The sequence below is a fragment of the Pogoniulus pusillus genome, chromosome 1 (genome assembly GCF_015220805.1).
Source record: "Pogoniulus pusillus isolate bPogPus1 chromosome 1, bPogPus1.pri, whole genome shotgun sequence".
Lineage (NCBI taxonomy): Eukaryota > Metazoa > Chordata > Aves > Piciformes > Lybiidae > Pogoniulus > Pogoniulus pusillus.
Genome location: NC_087264.1, coordinates 25844237 through 25859379, shown reverse-complemented (window position 1 = coordinate 25859379; position 15143 = coordinate 25844237). Strand labels below are relative to the sequence as shown.

Below are 15143 nucleotides of genomic sequence, written 5' to 3'. Positions count from 1 at the left end.
GGTGGTTGTTTAGTGGCAGTTGTAAAGGCATAATATGTGAGCTGTCATAGCCTGCTGTTCTGTATTGTGTTCCAGCATGTTCCATAGTTTAAGCAGCATGGAATGTCTGGAGTTTTGGGACATGGTGTAATATTCATGTTCTTCCACGCAACCACCTCCTGGAGAATGCCAGATTTATTGGAAGTCAGAGTTGTGGTTACCATCTGAAGTGGTCATTTGATTTTATTTCAACCAAGTTTTCATGTGACTTCACTAACAGCTTTCTGTTTGTGTGACTCCGCAGGACCGCCTGATGTTTCCGCGGATGTTGATGAAGCTGGTCAGTCTTCGGACGCTGAGTAGTGTCCACTCCGAACAGGTGTTTGCCCTCCGGCTGCAGGACAAGAAACTCCCTCCCCTGCTCTCAGAAATCTGGGATGTGCATGAGTGACTGCATGCTCCCAGGGCACTGATGTGCTGACATAATGCAATCTCCCAGCCTTTGCTAATGAAAAGCCAGCCTCCCCTCTCCAAAGCACTGAACTCTGGGCTAGGCAGTGCAGGGAGTGACGAGCCAGAGGTTTTAATGTTGTCTTGAGATTTGTGCAGGAGAAAGCTGGGTTAGATGAGCTGGGGGGGTTGGTTTCAGTGTAGTTCCCATACCCCAAAGGAGTAACATGAAATATCTGAAAACGGTAGAAATGAAGACCTTCCTAGCACACACGTACGCCTCTTTCTTCAGAGTCTTTCTCTTCTCTAAGCATGTCCTGAGGGCTTGCCTGTTGATCCTCTCCTCCCTTGTCGATTATGAAAATGAATTTGCAAGAACTTGCCAAACCCTCTCTGTTGGGTGTAACCCAGCTAAAAAGGCTTCTGCAGGGTCCCCAGTGTACCTGGATCTGAGGAGCTCAGGGAAGTCAGTGTGGATGTTCTAGGGGTTTCACTGGGTTTCCTATCAATAAAATCTCTTGTATGCGATGCCCTTTACAATGACTCCAAGAGAAGTAGCTGTTATTTATTTGAGACTTCATCTCTAGAGTTGCCTGTTCATTCTGGCCCTCTGTTGGAAAAACAATTCCTCTAATGCCTAGTGTCCTTTGTCTTAACAGGGAGGCCTTCTGGCTAAGGAGCATTTGTACGTCAGAAAGATGTCAGGCATGAGGTAGTGGATTTTAAAAACATGATACAATGCAGTTTTATCACATGGTGGTTCTCAGCCAGTTCACTTTACCTTTGATTTGCTAACAGCTGGAAAGCTTTAGTAGAAAACAAATCAGGGCATAGATTTTTGTCTTTATGGGTGGAATAGAAGGATAGGTGGAATGCACTGGTACCTAGGTAAGGTAATTGTGGTGAAAGGATCTCAAAAACTTTCAAGAATTTGGAGCATGTGCTAAGTGTTCCAGGGTGGATGTGAAGATGTATCAGCCAAGGTGAGAGGCAACACTGCAGTTAGTGAAATATGTGAGCGTTGTGTAAGACGTGGTCTGCACAACTCTTAGATCATGGGCTACAAGAATATTGGGTGTGACCAGATCCACTTGTATCACCTTCCTTTTGCCAAAGTCCTCCCAAGGCACTTGCTCAAGGTTTTAGTGAAGGTCATAGGATATGGAGGTCCCTCCTGTACGAGGAGAGCCAACTGCTATAGAGGAACACTTGGGTCTGTTATCCATTCTTAACTCTAGGCACTGTGAGATCCATGCTGGATTTATGCCACAAGTTCTTAAATACCCACATCAATAAGTGTTCTAAGATCTACAGCAATATTTTGTCTGACAGAACAGAGATCTATACTGTTGTAAAACATGTTCTGTTTTTTCCAAGAAACAACATCTTATGGCTGATCTCAGAGATGTAACATTAAGTATCCTGGTAGTTTGGTCTCATGAGTCTTCTCTATCATAGGGGTCTATGTTTGCTTGCCCGGTGAGCATCCCAAGAGCCTAGGTTCACATGGCTCAGGGTTTTTTTTAGTTTGTTTGGGGGGAGGGGGATGTTTTGTGTTGGGTTTTGTGTTTTGTTTTGGGTTTTGTTTTTTTTGGCTGTGTATCTGAGCGCTATGCCCATGGTGAGGGTATCGTGTCCATTTTGCACTTGAGGTTGGTCCCCTGCCACTGGCCTTCACTCTGCACCTTTGTAAAGCACTTGTAACAATCTGTAAAATAATCTGTTGTTTTTTATAACTCATTGCAATTGCAGAAATTCTTGTTTAAATCTGTATTTTTAACTAATCTGTTTGAGAAATGTTAATGTTTATATAAAAGAATAAAGCCTAATACAGGATTTTGACTTTCTCTAATGTGCTGTCATTAGACTAGAGGATGGTGGAGTAAGTTTATGATGTAACAAGCTCAGAGTTGATGCAGATGCTGATGCTCAGAGTATATAGGTTGAGGATAAGCAGGAAGTGGTGAAAAAGAAATAGCAGTGCAAACCCAGACAGCTTCTTTGGGCCTCTGCTATGAGATTTTAGCTTGCTATGCACCTTGTTTTGTGCCAGAGCTGGCAAATACATGTATTTAAGTGTGTGCCATGAAGACTGTGAATTACCCATACATACCTCACATTGATCAATACAGCTAAAGTCAGAATTTAGCCCTTTTAATCCATGTGCTCTGCTCCATTTTCTGCATATCATGACTTGCCAGATTTGAGCCCAGTGTGCCTCTGGATGTCAAATGGATTTCTGCAGGATCCCAGCTGATAACTAGTGTGAACAGGTAAGAAAGGATCAGCATAGAAGCAGCAATGGAAATATCTGTCTGTACACATTACCTCCAAGAGAAAAGCAGAAAGTTGTCTGCCATTAACTGTTTCCTAAGCACTTGATGATCCTCTGCTACAATGGGAAATGGAGCAAGGTTCCACACCACAGGTTAGTCTGCAGAAGCCTCTGCATTACTTCATGCTCTTAAATTTGCAACTACTAGAACAGAAGAAGAGGGAATAGGCTTACAGGAGGCTGCAGTGAAGTATGAGATGAGATGTAATGCACAGAGCTTGAGCCAGCTCTGGGTGGATTAGAAGGTAACAGGGCCTCTAAAGGATTTACTAAAGAATTAGGTTGTCAGTGGTCAGAAGGGGCAGTAATAACGAGTCAACTTCATTTTTAGCTAATTTTCTTAATTTTGAGGTGCGTTTCATTAACTTGAAGAGAAAATTTGCATGTAAATTTGTGGGATTTTCAAGGTAACAACCTGTAATGTTGCAGTTGATGGCAGTGGTAAAAAACAGAATTTCCTTGCATCTGGCTTCTCCATCCTTTTTTGTTACCACGTAATCAAACATAAGCTCCTTGCTACTATGTTCACATTCTCTTTTTTTTTGAAGTGCAAATCAGTTCGTTTTTACAGATGCTTCCTAGGTTAGCCTAAGTATCTCAAATACACAGGTGGGGGGAAGAACTTTGCTTGACATAGTGGCCTTTTGTATGTCTATATTTGCGAATTGATAGCCAAGCTTGTGACTCAGTCCTGCTGCTCAAAGTCTCTGTATCTTATCCATTTCAAATTAATTTTGCTAACTTGGCCACTGGAGAAATCATGGGGTGCTTGAACTACTGTCTATGGCAGTGGTCCCTGTTTGCTGTACCTTTGCTTGCTTATTCAGATCAACAAAGGGAGAAAGAAAATACGCTCATATTTATGAAATCCCAATTCCTCTACAGTAGGCGGAGTACAGACATGGAATATCAAAACGGGCATTTTACCCACGCACCCCACCCACTCTGTCTTTTTTTCTTCAGTGACAAATCCAAACCAAACAACCAAAAAATCCCATTGGTATACTTGCAGTAGTTCTGGTTGTATTTCTGGGGTTTAATCATTTTGCTTTTGTTAATAAAGGCACTTGGGTGCATAGTGTACTGGCTCATAAGAGCTGAGAAGGAATTAAAGTTTTTAATAACCAAATTCTCTTGTGATCTCTGGAAGCCAGTAGCATAACAGCAGTTAAGTAACTCAATACATAGAGTGTGAAGTATTAACCCAAAACCAGGGTTATTTAACTGGCATACAAAAGCCAGTATAAACACAGAGGTATTTTATGTATCTCAGATTTGTGCTAAGTGAGGAGATGGGTGGCATTCCATAAAGCATGCTCAACTTTATTACATTTTTGCACCTTTATAAAAGTCTGATTAACAGAATCATCCTACCTTTGCCTATTTATTGTTGTTCTACTTCTTGCTTGGTTTACAGCTTTTTCAGCTTCTATTTAAGCAACGGTACCTACAAAATAGTGCATGCTTTGAGAGGGGTGGTCTTGTAGGCAAGGGACTCCTCACCTGAAAGATATGTTAATGAAGTTTGCTTATTAGGAGCATAGGTTGAAACATCTTCACAGTCTGTTGATAGAAGTTTCTTCTGTTGACAAGTTCTCGCTCCTTTAGGTCTTGATGTCCTTGGTGTCTTCTTACAGCCTTTTGTTTTAATTTAGTGGGAATTTCCAGCACAAGCCAGGCATCATCAATCTTTCAGTTCCTCTTCAGGGCTGTAGTGCCTAGCAAGTCATGCATTGTTTATACAAACTAAGCAGCTTCACACCATAAACTCCTGACCAGTGGTCCTCCTCAGATGACCAGTGCAGTATATCCAACCCAAACTTGGAGTGGTGCTATAATCTAAGTGTTTATTCCAATGGTTTCACTTGGATAACAAAAGTGCATGGTGCTGTATCTCCTTGTTGTAAGGCAGCCTTTCCTTAGCCACGTGATTCTTCTCACTGGCCTTCATTGCCTGGAGTCTAGTTTTGCTGTGAGGCCTCAGCTCCTGCTTGCCAGGACAAAGTTTGAAAGCAGAAACTCAACACTTCATGTGATGGAAATGTTGCAATCATAGAATCTACCTTATCTTCACCCAGTCTTGGTTGGATGCAGACAGATCTGTAGGTGACACCAAATTGAGCTTCTGTTTGAAGGTAGGAAGGCTCTGCACAGAGATCTAAAGAGTCTGGGTCAGTGGGCTGAGGTCAATTGTACAAGGTTCAATGGAGCCAAGTGTGTGTAGGTCACAAAAACCTTATGCAGTGCTACAGGCTTGGGGCGGTGGCTGGAAAGCTGCTTGGTGAAAAAGGACCTGGGGGTGCTGGTTGACAGCTGGCTGAATTGGAGCCAGCTCTGTGCTCAGAAGGCCAAGGAGGCCATTAGCATCCTGGTGTAGATCAGTGACCAGTAGGAGTAGGAAAGTGATTGTCCCTATGTACTCAGCACTGTTGAGGTAGCACCTGAAATACTGTGTTTAGTTTTGGGCCCCTCCCTACCTAAAAGACATTGAGGTGCTGAAGCATGTCCAGAGAAGGGCAACAAAGGGCCTGGAGAATGAGTCTTACAAGGAGTGGCAGGAGTGGCTGAGAGAATTTGGGATTGTTTAGTCTGGAGAAAAGAAGGCTGAGAGGAGACCTTGTTGGTCTCCTGAAAGGAGATTATAGTGATGTGGGTCCTGGTCTGTTCTCTCGAGTAACTGTTGATAGGATGAAAGGAAAGGTCTTGAAGTTGTGCTGGAGGAGGTTTAGATAGCATATTAGGGAAAAAAATCTTTATTACTGATAGAGTAGTCAGGCATTGGAACAGACTGCCTAGAGGAGGTGATGGAGTCACCATCCCTAAAGGTCCTCAAAACCGTATAGACTTTGGGACATACTTTAGTGGGCATAGTGGTGTTGGGCTGATGGTTGGACTTGATCTTAAAGACCTTCTCCAACTCAAATGATGCGTTCATTTTATGATCCGGAGACCCGCACTCAGAGGCGCGACTAAGGCTCCCTTCCCTCCTAAGCCAGCTGCAACGCCCTCTGTGGGCACCTGGTGATGGTTGCTCCCCCCCCGCTGTTGGTGAGTGGTTCGCTCCTCCCTTCCTCCTTTCCCCGCGGGTGGCGCTGGCGCGATCCGCTCCTGGCGCTCGATGCGGAACTGGCTGGGCGGTGCAGAGCGGTCGGAGAACGGCGGCGGCGGTGAAGCAGGTGAGCGGAGGCATCTCGGCCGCTGGCGGGGAAGGGTATCCGTGCGGACTGGGCACGCAGGCTGCCCAGTGTGGGTGTGTGCGCGTGGTTTTGATAGTGGGGACTCTGTCCCAGCGGCCCTAGCGTAGCTCAGGCAGCGGAGTGCGGAGCGACCCCGTCCAGCGCTGCCTGAGGTGATCCGCACCCGGACAGCTGGCGGTGGGCTTCTCCTCCTCCCCTGCCCGTCTCTGGCTTTGCTGTAGCTATCTGGCTGAGCTCTCTAGTGATACTCACGTACGACTAGAGCCCTACTGCAAGGTCACTGCAGGAGGGGACAGAGATGGTGGCCTGCCGCTCCGGCGAGTGGGGCGGCCGAGAACTGCTCCATCCTTCTGGGGATCTGGCTCCGCAGGTGCGCGGGAATGCTCCCTTCGGCGGTCCACTGCTCGGTGCGGCTGCTTCTGGTTGTCGCCCTAGGGATCTGCCCCCAGCCGATGTCCCCAGGTGGGAAAGGGCAGTAGCCCCTGGGGAGGTCGCTTGCGTGTTTCTAGCGGAGCAGGGAACGGTGAGGCCCCGCGGCTGGCAGACCCTGGAAATGGCGGCGCAGCTGGCCCGTGAGGGGGCTCGGCCGGCGGAGGATGTGAGAGAGCGGAGCCGGCCGCCGCCCTCCCGCACAGCAGGGCGCTCGGCGGGCCGGTCCAGGTCCGGGCCCGGGCCGGGCCTCCCGGTGGCTTTTCCTCCTTCCCTACGGAGGTTAAACGGGCAGGAGTTAGGACAGGTAGAAGGGAGGCGCAGGGCGGTCCGATCCTCTTTGAAGAGGTGTGCGGCTTTGTGAGAGGATTGCTGCAGTAATGTACTAGAAAGGTGTTTTTACTCCTTGGTTTGTAAGCAGCAGATCCTGTTACTTCCCGAGACAATAGAAAAGGAAATCCACTTTAGACTGGGGAGTTTTTTATGATGTAGCCTGTAAATAGAGAACATTTTCTCCTTTGCAATGAGTGTCGCCAGCTTTCAGTGTTGCTCACTTCTGTTCTCGTGTGAAGGAGGGGAAGAAGGCTTGGTTTACGTTACTGTTTGCCTTGTGCAAATGGTATGCCTTGGAGGAAACCATTTTTTGTTTTTGTCTTTCTTCTCGCCCTTTTTTCCTGAACTTGCCCGTACACCACGCTGTTTTCAGACGTACATGAAATGCCATACATTATGAATGTGCAGCCCCATGGAAATGAGGTAGAGCTGTGAATCTGGCAATGTAGGCGAGCCAGCCATTTTCTCTACGGTCAGTGCAACTCTGGGTCAGCATTTCTTTTGGTATGCTCTCGTGTCCTTGCCGTGCTATTTGCAGCATCACTTACTTGCAAAAAAGGATGTTACTGGTAGACAGGAACAAGGTGGGGGGAAGATATATTTGTGGCTTCTAGAGGGTCACAGAACCAAACCGATGTCATCCACATAAGCTATTTTTTTTTACTTTCTGCTGCTTGAACCTCAGGAACTGCGTTGGATGGGCACAAGAAGTACTTGCTGTTTTCAGCACTAATGAATATCTGCCGTCCTGGCACATCAGAGAGAGCGCCTCATAACACAGATTAAATGCAGTTTTTGGAGGATCCATTCTGGCAATCCTCTCATGGCCTGTTACATAATACTGATTAATCATTCCAGCTATAAGATATTTTGCTGTACTGTTGTGTTGTTAGACAATGCACAGCTCTTGGGCCCAGTTTAATATACCTTGAAATTATTATGCAGTTACCAAGAATCTTGCTGTGTACTTAATAAAATGCAAAATCATTAACAAGTCTCCAAAATACATTTGTTTAGCTAATAATACAGCCTTGTCCATACTAAAAGCTCTTGTACATGCTCATGCAGTGATGCTGCCATTGTATTGCAAGTCTGGACTTCTGTGTTTTTATTAACAGCTTTCAAGCTGTAGGCTTCAGAGTCTTACTGCATTATTTTCCACACCAGTACTACTTTTAAAACAGTTCTGGTTTTACTGTGTGAGCAAAAAGGAAAATCATGTGCACATTCAAAGTACATTATCCATATAAGATGGCCAAGATATATTTTCATTATGTATGTGTTGTGTGCCAAAGCCATGATGATGCTGAACCAAAGGCTGTGTAGTAACTGGTAAAGAAAAGTATATATTCTGGTTTAAAGTTTTTTGTGGAAAAACCTAATGTAAATATTTTAAAGGATAAACCTGTTTTTCAACCTTGATACCATTCTGTAACTTTTCAGAAAGCCATCAGGGCCTGTAATAAATGAAGTCCAATTTCAGTGTGTTTCAGAAGCATTTTGGAGACAGGGAAATAGAAGCTTGAAGCTTTTTAACATTAAGCCTCATTCCTCTATCCAAAATGGCTTTTTAATTTTCAGAGTGTTAGGATTGATGGTGAAGTGGAAATGGTAGAGATAATCAGTGCGTCTTAGGTCTTTCTAAAATACTTATTCATATCATCTTCCTAAATTAATGTTTGCATTGATTTTATCTGGCTTGAGTGAGGGGCAAAGAGGCTCACCTTTTATAGTTTTTTGGTTTTTTCTCCCCTCACCTCAAGCATATCAAATATCCATGTTATGTGTAGGCAGGATGTACTAGTCATCCCTCGGGAAAGATACTCAATTTACTCTATTTAATATCTTTTTCTGATGAGTCAGCTGAAACTCCAAATATTTATGAGCATTTCTGGTATTTAATTAGCAGGTCACAAGCACTGCTGAATTCTAAAAGAACAATTTTCTTATTTTACAGTACATGAACTAAAAGGTTTTCTCTGATGCTTCTTCCCAGATACCTTTGTTAAAGAAATGTGGTAGTGTTTTTTTGTTTCTTTTAAAGCAACCAAACCCCAAACAAACAAACAACACCCCACCCCCACCCCCCCCCCCCAGACAAATCCAACAAAACAACAACCAAACCACTGTGAAAGGTCTGATGCATGAGAGTGGATGAGTGATGTAAAATTTGGTGGTTTGTCTGTCATTTCATAGTATGAATTTTAACTAGGTGGGTAATGCTATCACACAGGGTGGATATTGATACTTCTTTGTTAAAACCAAGTGGAGAGTTGAATCTTTCATTTATTTTCCATTGGGAGGAATTGGAGACAGGCAATGCATATGTTTACACCCCAGATTAATTCCTGCAAATGTCCTTTGGCTGTATTGTGCCTGCATTAAGATACGCTGCATTACGTTTCTAGGCAGCCCCATCCATAGCATGAAAGCTTTGATGTAGTTATTCAGTGCACCAGTAGAAAATACCCAATTCAGGGACAGATTGGAGGTTTGCAGCAACAAGGAAACGATGTAGAAGCAAGAATGAAAGACACAGTGAAATGAAAATGAGCAGCACGAGGTATCAGTTGGAGGGGAATGGTTTTCTTTTAGTGGGATAACCTGCTAAACTGTGGAATAATGGTAATATTTCTTTTGATGAAAGAAAGGTTTGTTGATTTTCCTTCTCCACTGCATGCTCTGAAAAACTGTTTCAGTGACCTGCTGTTCGCTCTGTATAACTGAGCCTGTGTAATTCACCTGGCCCTTACTCTGTTGTCTGAACTAGAGGATAATTTTAGAGTGATTAGGTTCTCTGTCACTGCAGGCCTTTAAACCTCTCACAACTGCATGAAAATTACTGTTGATGACTAAGAAACATGCTCCTGATTGGTCTCTTGGAATTAGAATGAGCAATTGAACCTCCAAACTATAAAACCCTGAAGAAATTGCCCACATACTGCCAGGACCTCTAAAATCTCTCTTCCACAGAACTCACAAGTGGGGAGGCTGTGCCTTTGGGGGCCTAGAAACAACTGAATTGTGAGAAGTTGTGTTTGCTTTTAATCACTGCTGCTGACAGGGCCCTTGTACTCGTTTTGAAAGTAGAAAATGCTGTTCGCATATGCCTAAATTACCTCTACTAAGGCAGCTCTGGTTCTGTGTTCCTAAGGTATTGTGGTTAAATAAGAAACTGTTGTGTTTCCAGGTTCCAGTACATCTATGTAGGAGCCAGGAGCAAAGTTTCATGGCTTTCTGTCTTTTCCACAGCCTTCAGTATTTCACAGCAGTGCAGCCCTCAAAAAAGGGCTGGTCATCATATTGCTTTTGATGTATCCTCTAATGTGTGTCAAATCTCTGCATTTTGAGTTATTTTAAACTAAATTTCTAAACAGCTGTCCTTAGCTGTGTTTGTGAGAATCAGATGATTAGCCTTGTTTTTTTAACACAGGACAATGATGTCCATCTTGGCAGTCCTGCAGAAATTGTGTGTTATTTTTATGAGCTGGGCAGCCTGTGTTTTCTTACTCTGATCCTTCTCTTTGTTACATCTGAGTGTTCATTGCCACGTTTGTGTCTGACTACCTTTACAGTCCAACTGAATTTCCCACCCTCAGTATCAAATGTTTGTTGTCATCTTGCCCATAGTTTTGACACCAGCTTCTTTGGGTTTCTGCTTGTTTGAGTATGTTGTACTCGCTCTGTAAAGATGCTTGTGGCAGGAAATGGGGAGTTCTGCCTCAGCCTATTCACATCTCATCAGATAGCAGAAGGACTGGAGTGTTTTTTGTGATAAAAATGGTTAAGAATCAAACCTGGTATTTGCCCAAATTGCATCACCCATGAACACTGAGTGGCTCAGCTGCAGTGTCTATTTCTGTTTCTCCTTGATAGAGGTTAGATTGCACTATACTGGGTATGCTTGTTCTACCCTTTGAGCCACCTCATTTTTCCCTTCTTTCTCTCATTAGTCTTCATGTATCCAGAATATGTTGTGTGACTGTGCTGTGGTGACTGCTGATGTTTAGAAGGTCTTCTCAGGACCCCCTTTTCTGTCACTCACTGGCCCTACTGGTTGCTTGAGGCAGTTCCTACCCATTCTTCACTCTGAACTTGCTTCCCCCAATGTTTACATGTGGATGAATCTGCTAAATACACAGTTCTCACATCCCACAGCTCTAGCAGAGAGAAAATGGGTTTTTCTCTTATGGTTTCCTCTTAGTTTTGACCAGCTGGTACTATGATTTGTCACAAAACTTGGAGCAAGATTGGTTGGAGAGTAGAAATGTCTGATCTTCTGTGCTACTGATGAAGAGAAGAGCAAGGCAGGTGGCACACACAGGGAAAGAGGCTGAGTGTTTCTAAGACAAGAAAGAACAGATGTGAACCTCTGAGTACCAGTTCTGTACTGCTAACAGCAGCCAAATAACAGGATTATTTCAGCTGCTTCCTTTACTTTCCAGTTCTCATTATCCTTAGCAATGTTTCAGTGCTTCCATACTTCTTTTCTCCCTTATAAATGGCTGGAATTTACTGTTGGAATTGCAGTGAGCCTCTTTGTTCCTGTGGGGATCACCTCCAGGGAGCATTGAATGTGCCTGTATTTGGTGGTGATGGTGCCATGAATGATGCCACCAGTTTAATGATTAGGTGAATAGCTTGAAATCTATGTGAGAAGAGAAACCACTAGTCGATGGTGCACTCTTCATTGTGTCCTTTCTGCCTGCTATCCTTTTGTACAATCCTCTTCTCTGACTTCCTACCGCAGAGCTACTTAACCATGGCTGAGGGAGGAGCTGTGGCAAGGGAGAACACTGAATAATTTAGCAGTTGTAGCTCCATCCAGCAGCTCTCTCAATTTAAACATCACATGCCTTTTTTTTTAAACATCTGTGCATTTGCAGTGTTGGCTTTTGGGAAAAAAATGTGGGTGCTCAGGTTACAGGAGTGTATGAAGGGCTGGAAATGGAAGCATCTCAGAATACATCTGGTTGGAAGAGACTTCAGAGATCATCCAGTCCAACCTTTGATCCAGCACTGAACTGTTACTGAGCCATGTCCCAAGTGCCAGGTCCACGTGTTGCTTGAACACCTCTAGGAGTGGTGATTCCACCACTGCCCTGGGCAGACCATTCCAGTGTTCGATAACCTTCTCTGTGAAGTATTTCCTAGCATCCAGCCTGAACCTCTCCTGGTGCAGCTTGAAACCATTTCTTATAGTCCTGTCACTCGATACCAAGGAGAAGAGGCTGCCCTCTCCTCTCTCCAACTTCCCTTCAGGGAGCTGTAGAGAACACTGAGGTCTCTTCTCAGCCTCCTCTTCTCTACACTGAACAACCTCAGCTCCCTTAGATGCTCCTCACAGGCTATGCTCCAGGCCCTTCATGAGCTGCCTTGCTTTTCTCTGAACACACTCCAGCACCTCAATGTCAGTTTTGTAGTGAGTGGCCCAGAACGGAACACAGTGCTTGAGGTATGGCCTCACCAGTGCTGAGTACAGGGGGATGATCATGGCCCTGTTCCTGCTGGCCACCCTATTTCTAATACAAGCCAGGATGCCATTGGCTTCTGTGGGTGTTGGGGTCTAATTGTGCGCAAAAGCAGCAAGAAAGTTTCTAAGCTCAAAACTTGAGCTGAAAGCAGTTCTGCCAAAAGGATGTTGTACAAGGAGAGGAGAAAAAGGACAGACTTGAATAGAGTGAAATAAAGATAATAATTTAAATTAAAAAAAAAAAGAAAGTTTGACTAGTGTAGGGCAGGAGAACTGGATGGAGAGGGCTTTTGTACTGGAATTTATGTGCTGTTAGAAGAGAGTGAGTGGTGCTCTGTGTGCCCTGCTTTGTGAGGGGTGCAGGGAGGATAATGAGAGTGGTGTTCCAAGCAGTAGAGGAGGACACTCAGGTAGGTCTTCAGCCTAAATGGAAGTGTGCAAAATGAGCTGGTGCTGAAGCTAAAATCTGTTGGCTCCTTTCCACTAGCAAGTAGAGTACTGTAAAAGTGTATGTTTTTCCTATATTAGTTTAGTGTTGGTTTTCCTCAAGAGTGTAGTGGAATAAAATGACTAACAGTATTTGCATACCATTCTTCAGTGCTTATCTCTCATAGCTTATTCAAGCACTTGGTCTTGGTTTTTCTTTCTGTTTTTTTCTAAACAGTTAACAGGTGAATAATAACCACGTGGTTTTCAGTCATCAGGGCAAATGGTATCCTGGGGTGCCTCAAGAAAAGTGTATTCAGCAGGTCTTGGGAGGTTCTATTCTGCCCTGGTGAGACCACACCTCCAGAGAGACAGGATCTACTGGAGAGAGTCTGATGCAGAGCTATGAGAATGATTAAGGCACTCGAACATCTCTCCTGTGAACAAAGGCTGAGAGAATTTGGCCTGTTTAGTCTGGAGAAAGCTGAGAAGGGATCTTAATTGATGTCTATAAATATCTGAGGGGTGGGTGTCAAAGCGAAGGTGCCAGTCTCTTTCTGGTGGTGCCCAGTAGTAGGACAAGAAACAATTGGTATAAGCTAGAACGCAGGAAGTTCCACCTCAACGTGAGGAGATGATGAAGGTGATGGAGCACTGGGACAGGCTGCGCAGAGAGGTTGTGAAGTCTCCTTCTCTGAAGGCTTTGAAAAATCACCTGGATGCATTTCTATGTGGTTTGCTCTAGGTGATCCTGTTTTGGCAGGGGGGTTGAACTTGGATGATTTTGGATGTCCCTTCCAACCTCTATGTGATTTGATGATCTACTGATGGGTACAACTGTATTACTGTGGGGCAGGAACTGGCAGGTACTGCAGGGACCACTCCTCTGCATTTGCTGCTGCGTGCAAGTTCCTGTGCCAGGACAGAGGTGCAGTCTTCACACTTTGCACATCCTTTTGCATGTCCTTTTGCACAAGACTAAAGGAGCAGCTGTAGTGGATGTCTATGGAAGCATCCTACGTGTCTCTGGATAAGCAGATTTTGTCAGGTGCTGTTGGTAGTCATCTTTCTGTGAGCAATAACAACTTCTGATATTTGTGGTATTAATAGACATGGAAAACCTCACTGACTGTGAGATGTTTAACCTGTTGCAGATAACTACACTGTCATCTAGCTCGGGAACCTGCAGGTGTGCTGGGGGGCTGTGTTTCGTCATTGGCTCCAGGCAGTCCTTGTGCCTGTCTGAAGCTTGTTTGTAGTGTCGGCAGTGCTGGGAGCTTTGGTGGAGGAGCGAAGAGGGTGGAGCGCTGCAACTGCTCTATAAATAGACCCAGCAGGCTAAGATCTAGGGACTAAAGATTGAGTTGCTATGGAGATTGATCTGAATCAGATTACCTGTGGGTCTGTTTTCGCAGCATGTGCATGTGTGGTGACTCTGTGGTCTTGCATGTACGGCAGGCTGCTTTAGCCAAGCATTTGTCTGAAGCAGTGGGGAGAGAGGAGGCAAGGCTGAAGGACCAGTGTATGACAAGGATGTGGAAATCTGTCACTGCAGCAGCTGAGAACTGAATTAGTCCAGCTTCACTCTGTGATGCTGCAAAAATGTTCCTGTCTGTGTGGCCTGACCCTTCTGTTTGTGAACTCATTTTGGTCATGTTCACTCTATCTGTGCCCATGCTATCTCCATTTCGCTCTGGAAAACCGATATGGAGGCTGAGGATATTTGGCAGTGTCAGTACTGTTTTCAGAAGGCAAAGAGATAATCTCATTCTGTAGTAGGAAAGGAGGAAATCTTTAAATCATTATTGTTCTTCAGAAGGGCTTCTTTTTTTTATTCACCAAAATCTGTTTTTGCAATTCATTTCCTCATGTAATCTGGTTTATTCTGCTCTTCCACTTGAGCTTTATGGATAGTTGTAGAGTACAAACAGTTGGGATGCATCTCTTAGTGACTCAATTGATGCATGTGCTCCAGGGAGGATGCTTTTATAATCTGCCTGCAGTCCTGTTCTCTGCTGGGTGATTCCTTATGCTTGCAGCTATCCCTAGGCATTTCTGCACAGCTGCACCTCTGCTGTAGACCAGCCATACTAGACCAAATTTGCTGTTGTCTGTTTCAGGCATGCTTGCAATGCTCTTTTTTTTTTCCCCTGTGCCAAGGTGCTAGTATCTTTCAGCAGTCACTGCATTGGCATGCACTCCTGCCTTGCCAAGGTGGACGGTAACACACAAAGCAGCTTCACCAGTATAGCAAGTCTGTCCAGGTCTGACTTCAGAAATTATTCCATGTTCTGTCAAGCTCTGGAGAAGAGAAGGTTTTCTCAACTCATCTGTCCTGTCATCTGTCTTGTTTGTGTTAGTAGAACCACTGTAGTATCTGGATAATAGGGGTAATGAGCTTCCTATAGTGCTATGTATTTTTAAATACAAAACTACTAACAGTGTTTAATGCTAATATTGTTGTAAGCAGGGAAAGTGTGAAATTGGGACTGCTTGTCTGCTTCTTTAAAAGCTTAGTACA

The 15143-nt window shown here is 44.4% G+C and overlaps 1 protein-coding gene across 5 annotated transcripts in view; it reads left to right on the top strand.

Moving 5' to 3' along the window:
• NR1H3 (nuclear receptor subfamily 1 group H member 3) overlaps window positions 1-2265 on the top strand; it is a 30982-nt gene extending 28717 nt beyond the window's left edge. For all 5 annotated transcript variants that reach the window (XM_064145067.1, XM_064145092.1, XM_064145084.1 and 2 more), the window contains exon 9: window positions 284-2265. In XM_064145067.1, the coding sequence (XP_064001137.1) occupies window positions 284-430 (147 nt within the window). In that variant the 3' untranslated portion in view covers window positions 431-2265. The remainder of the gene's footprint in view (window positions 1-283) is intronic.
• Window positions 2266-15143: the final 12878 nt, after the last annotated feature.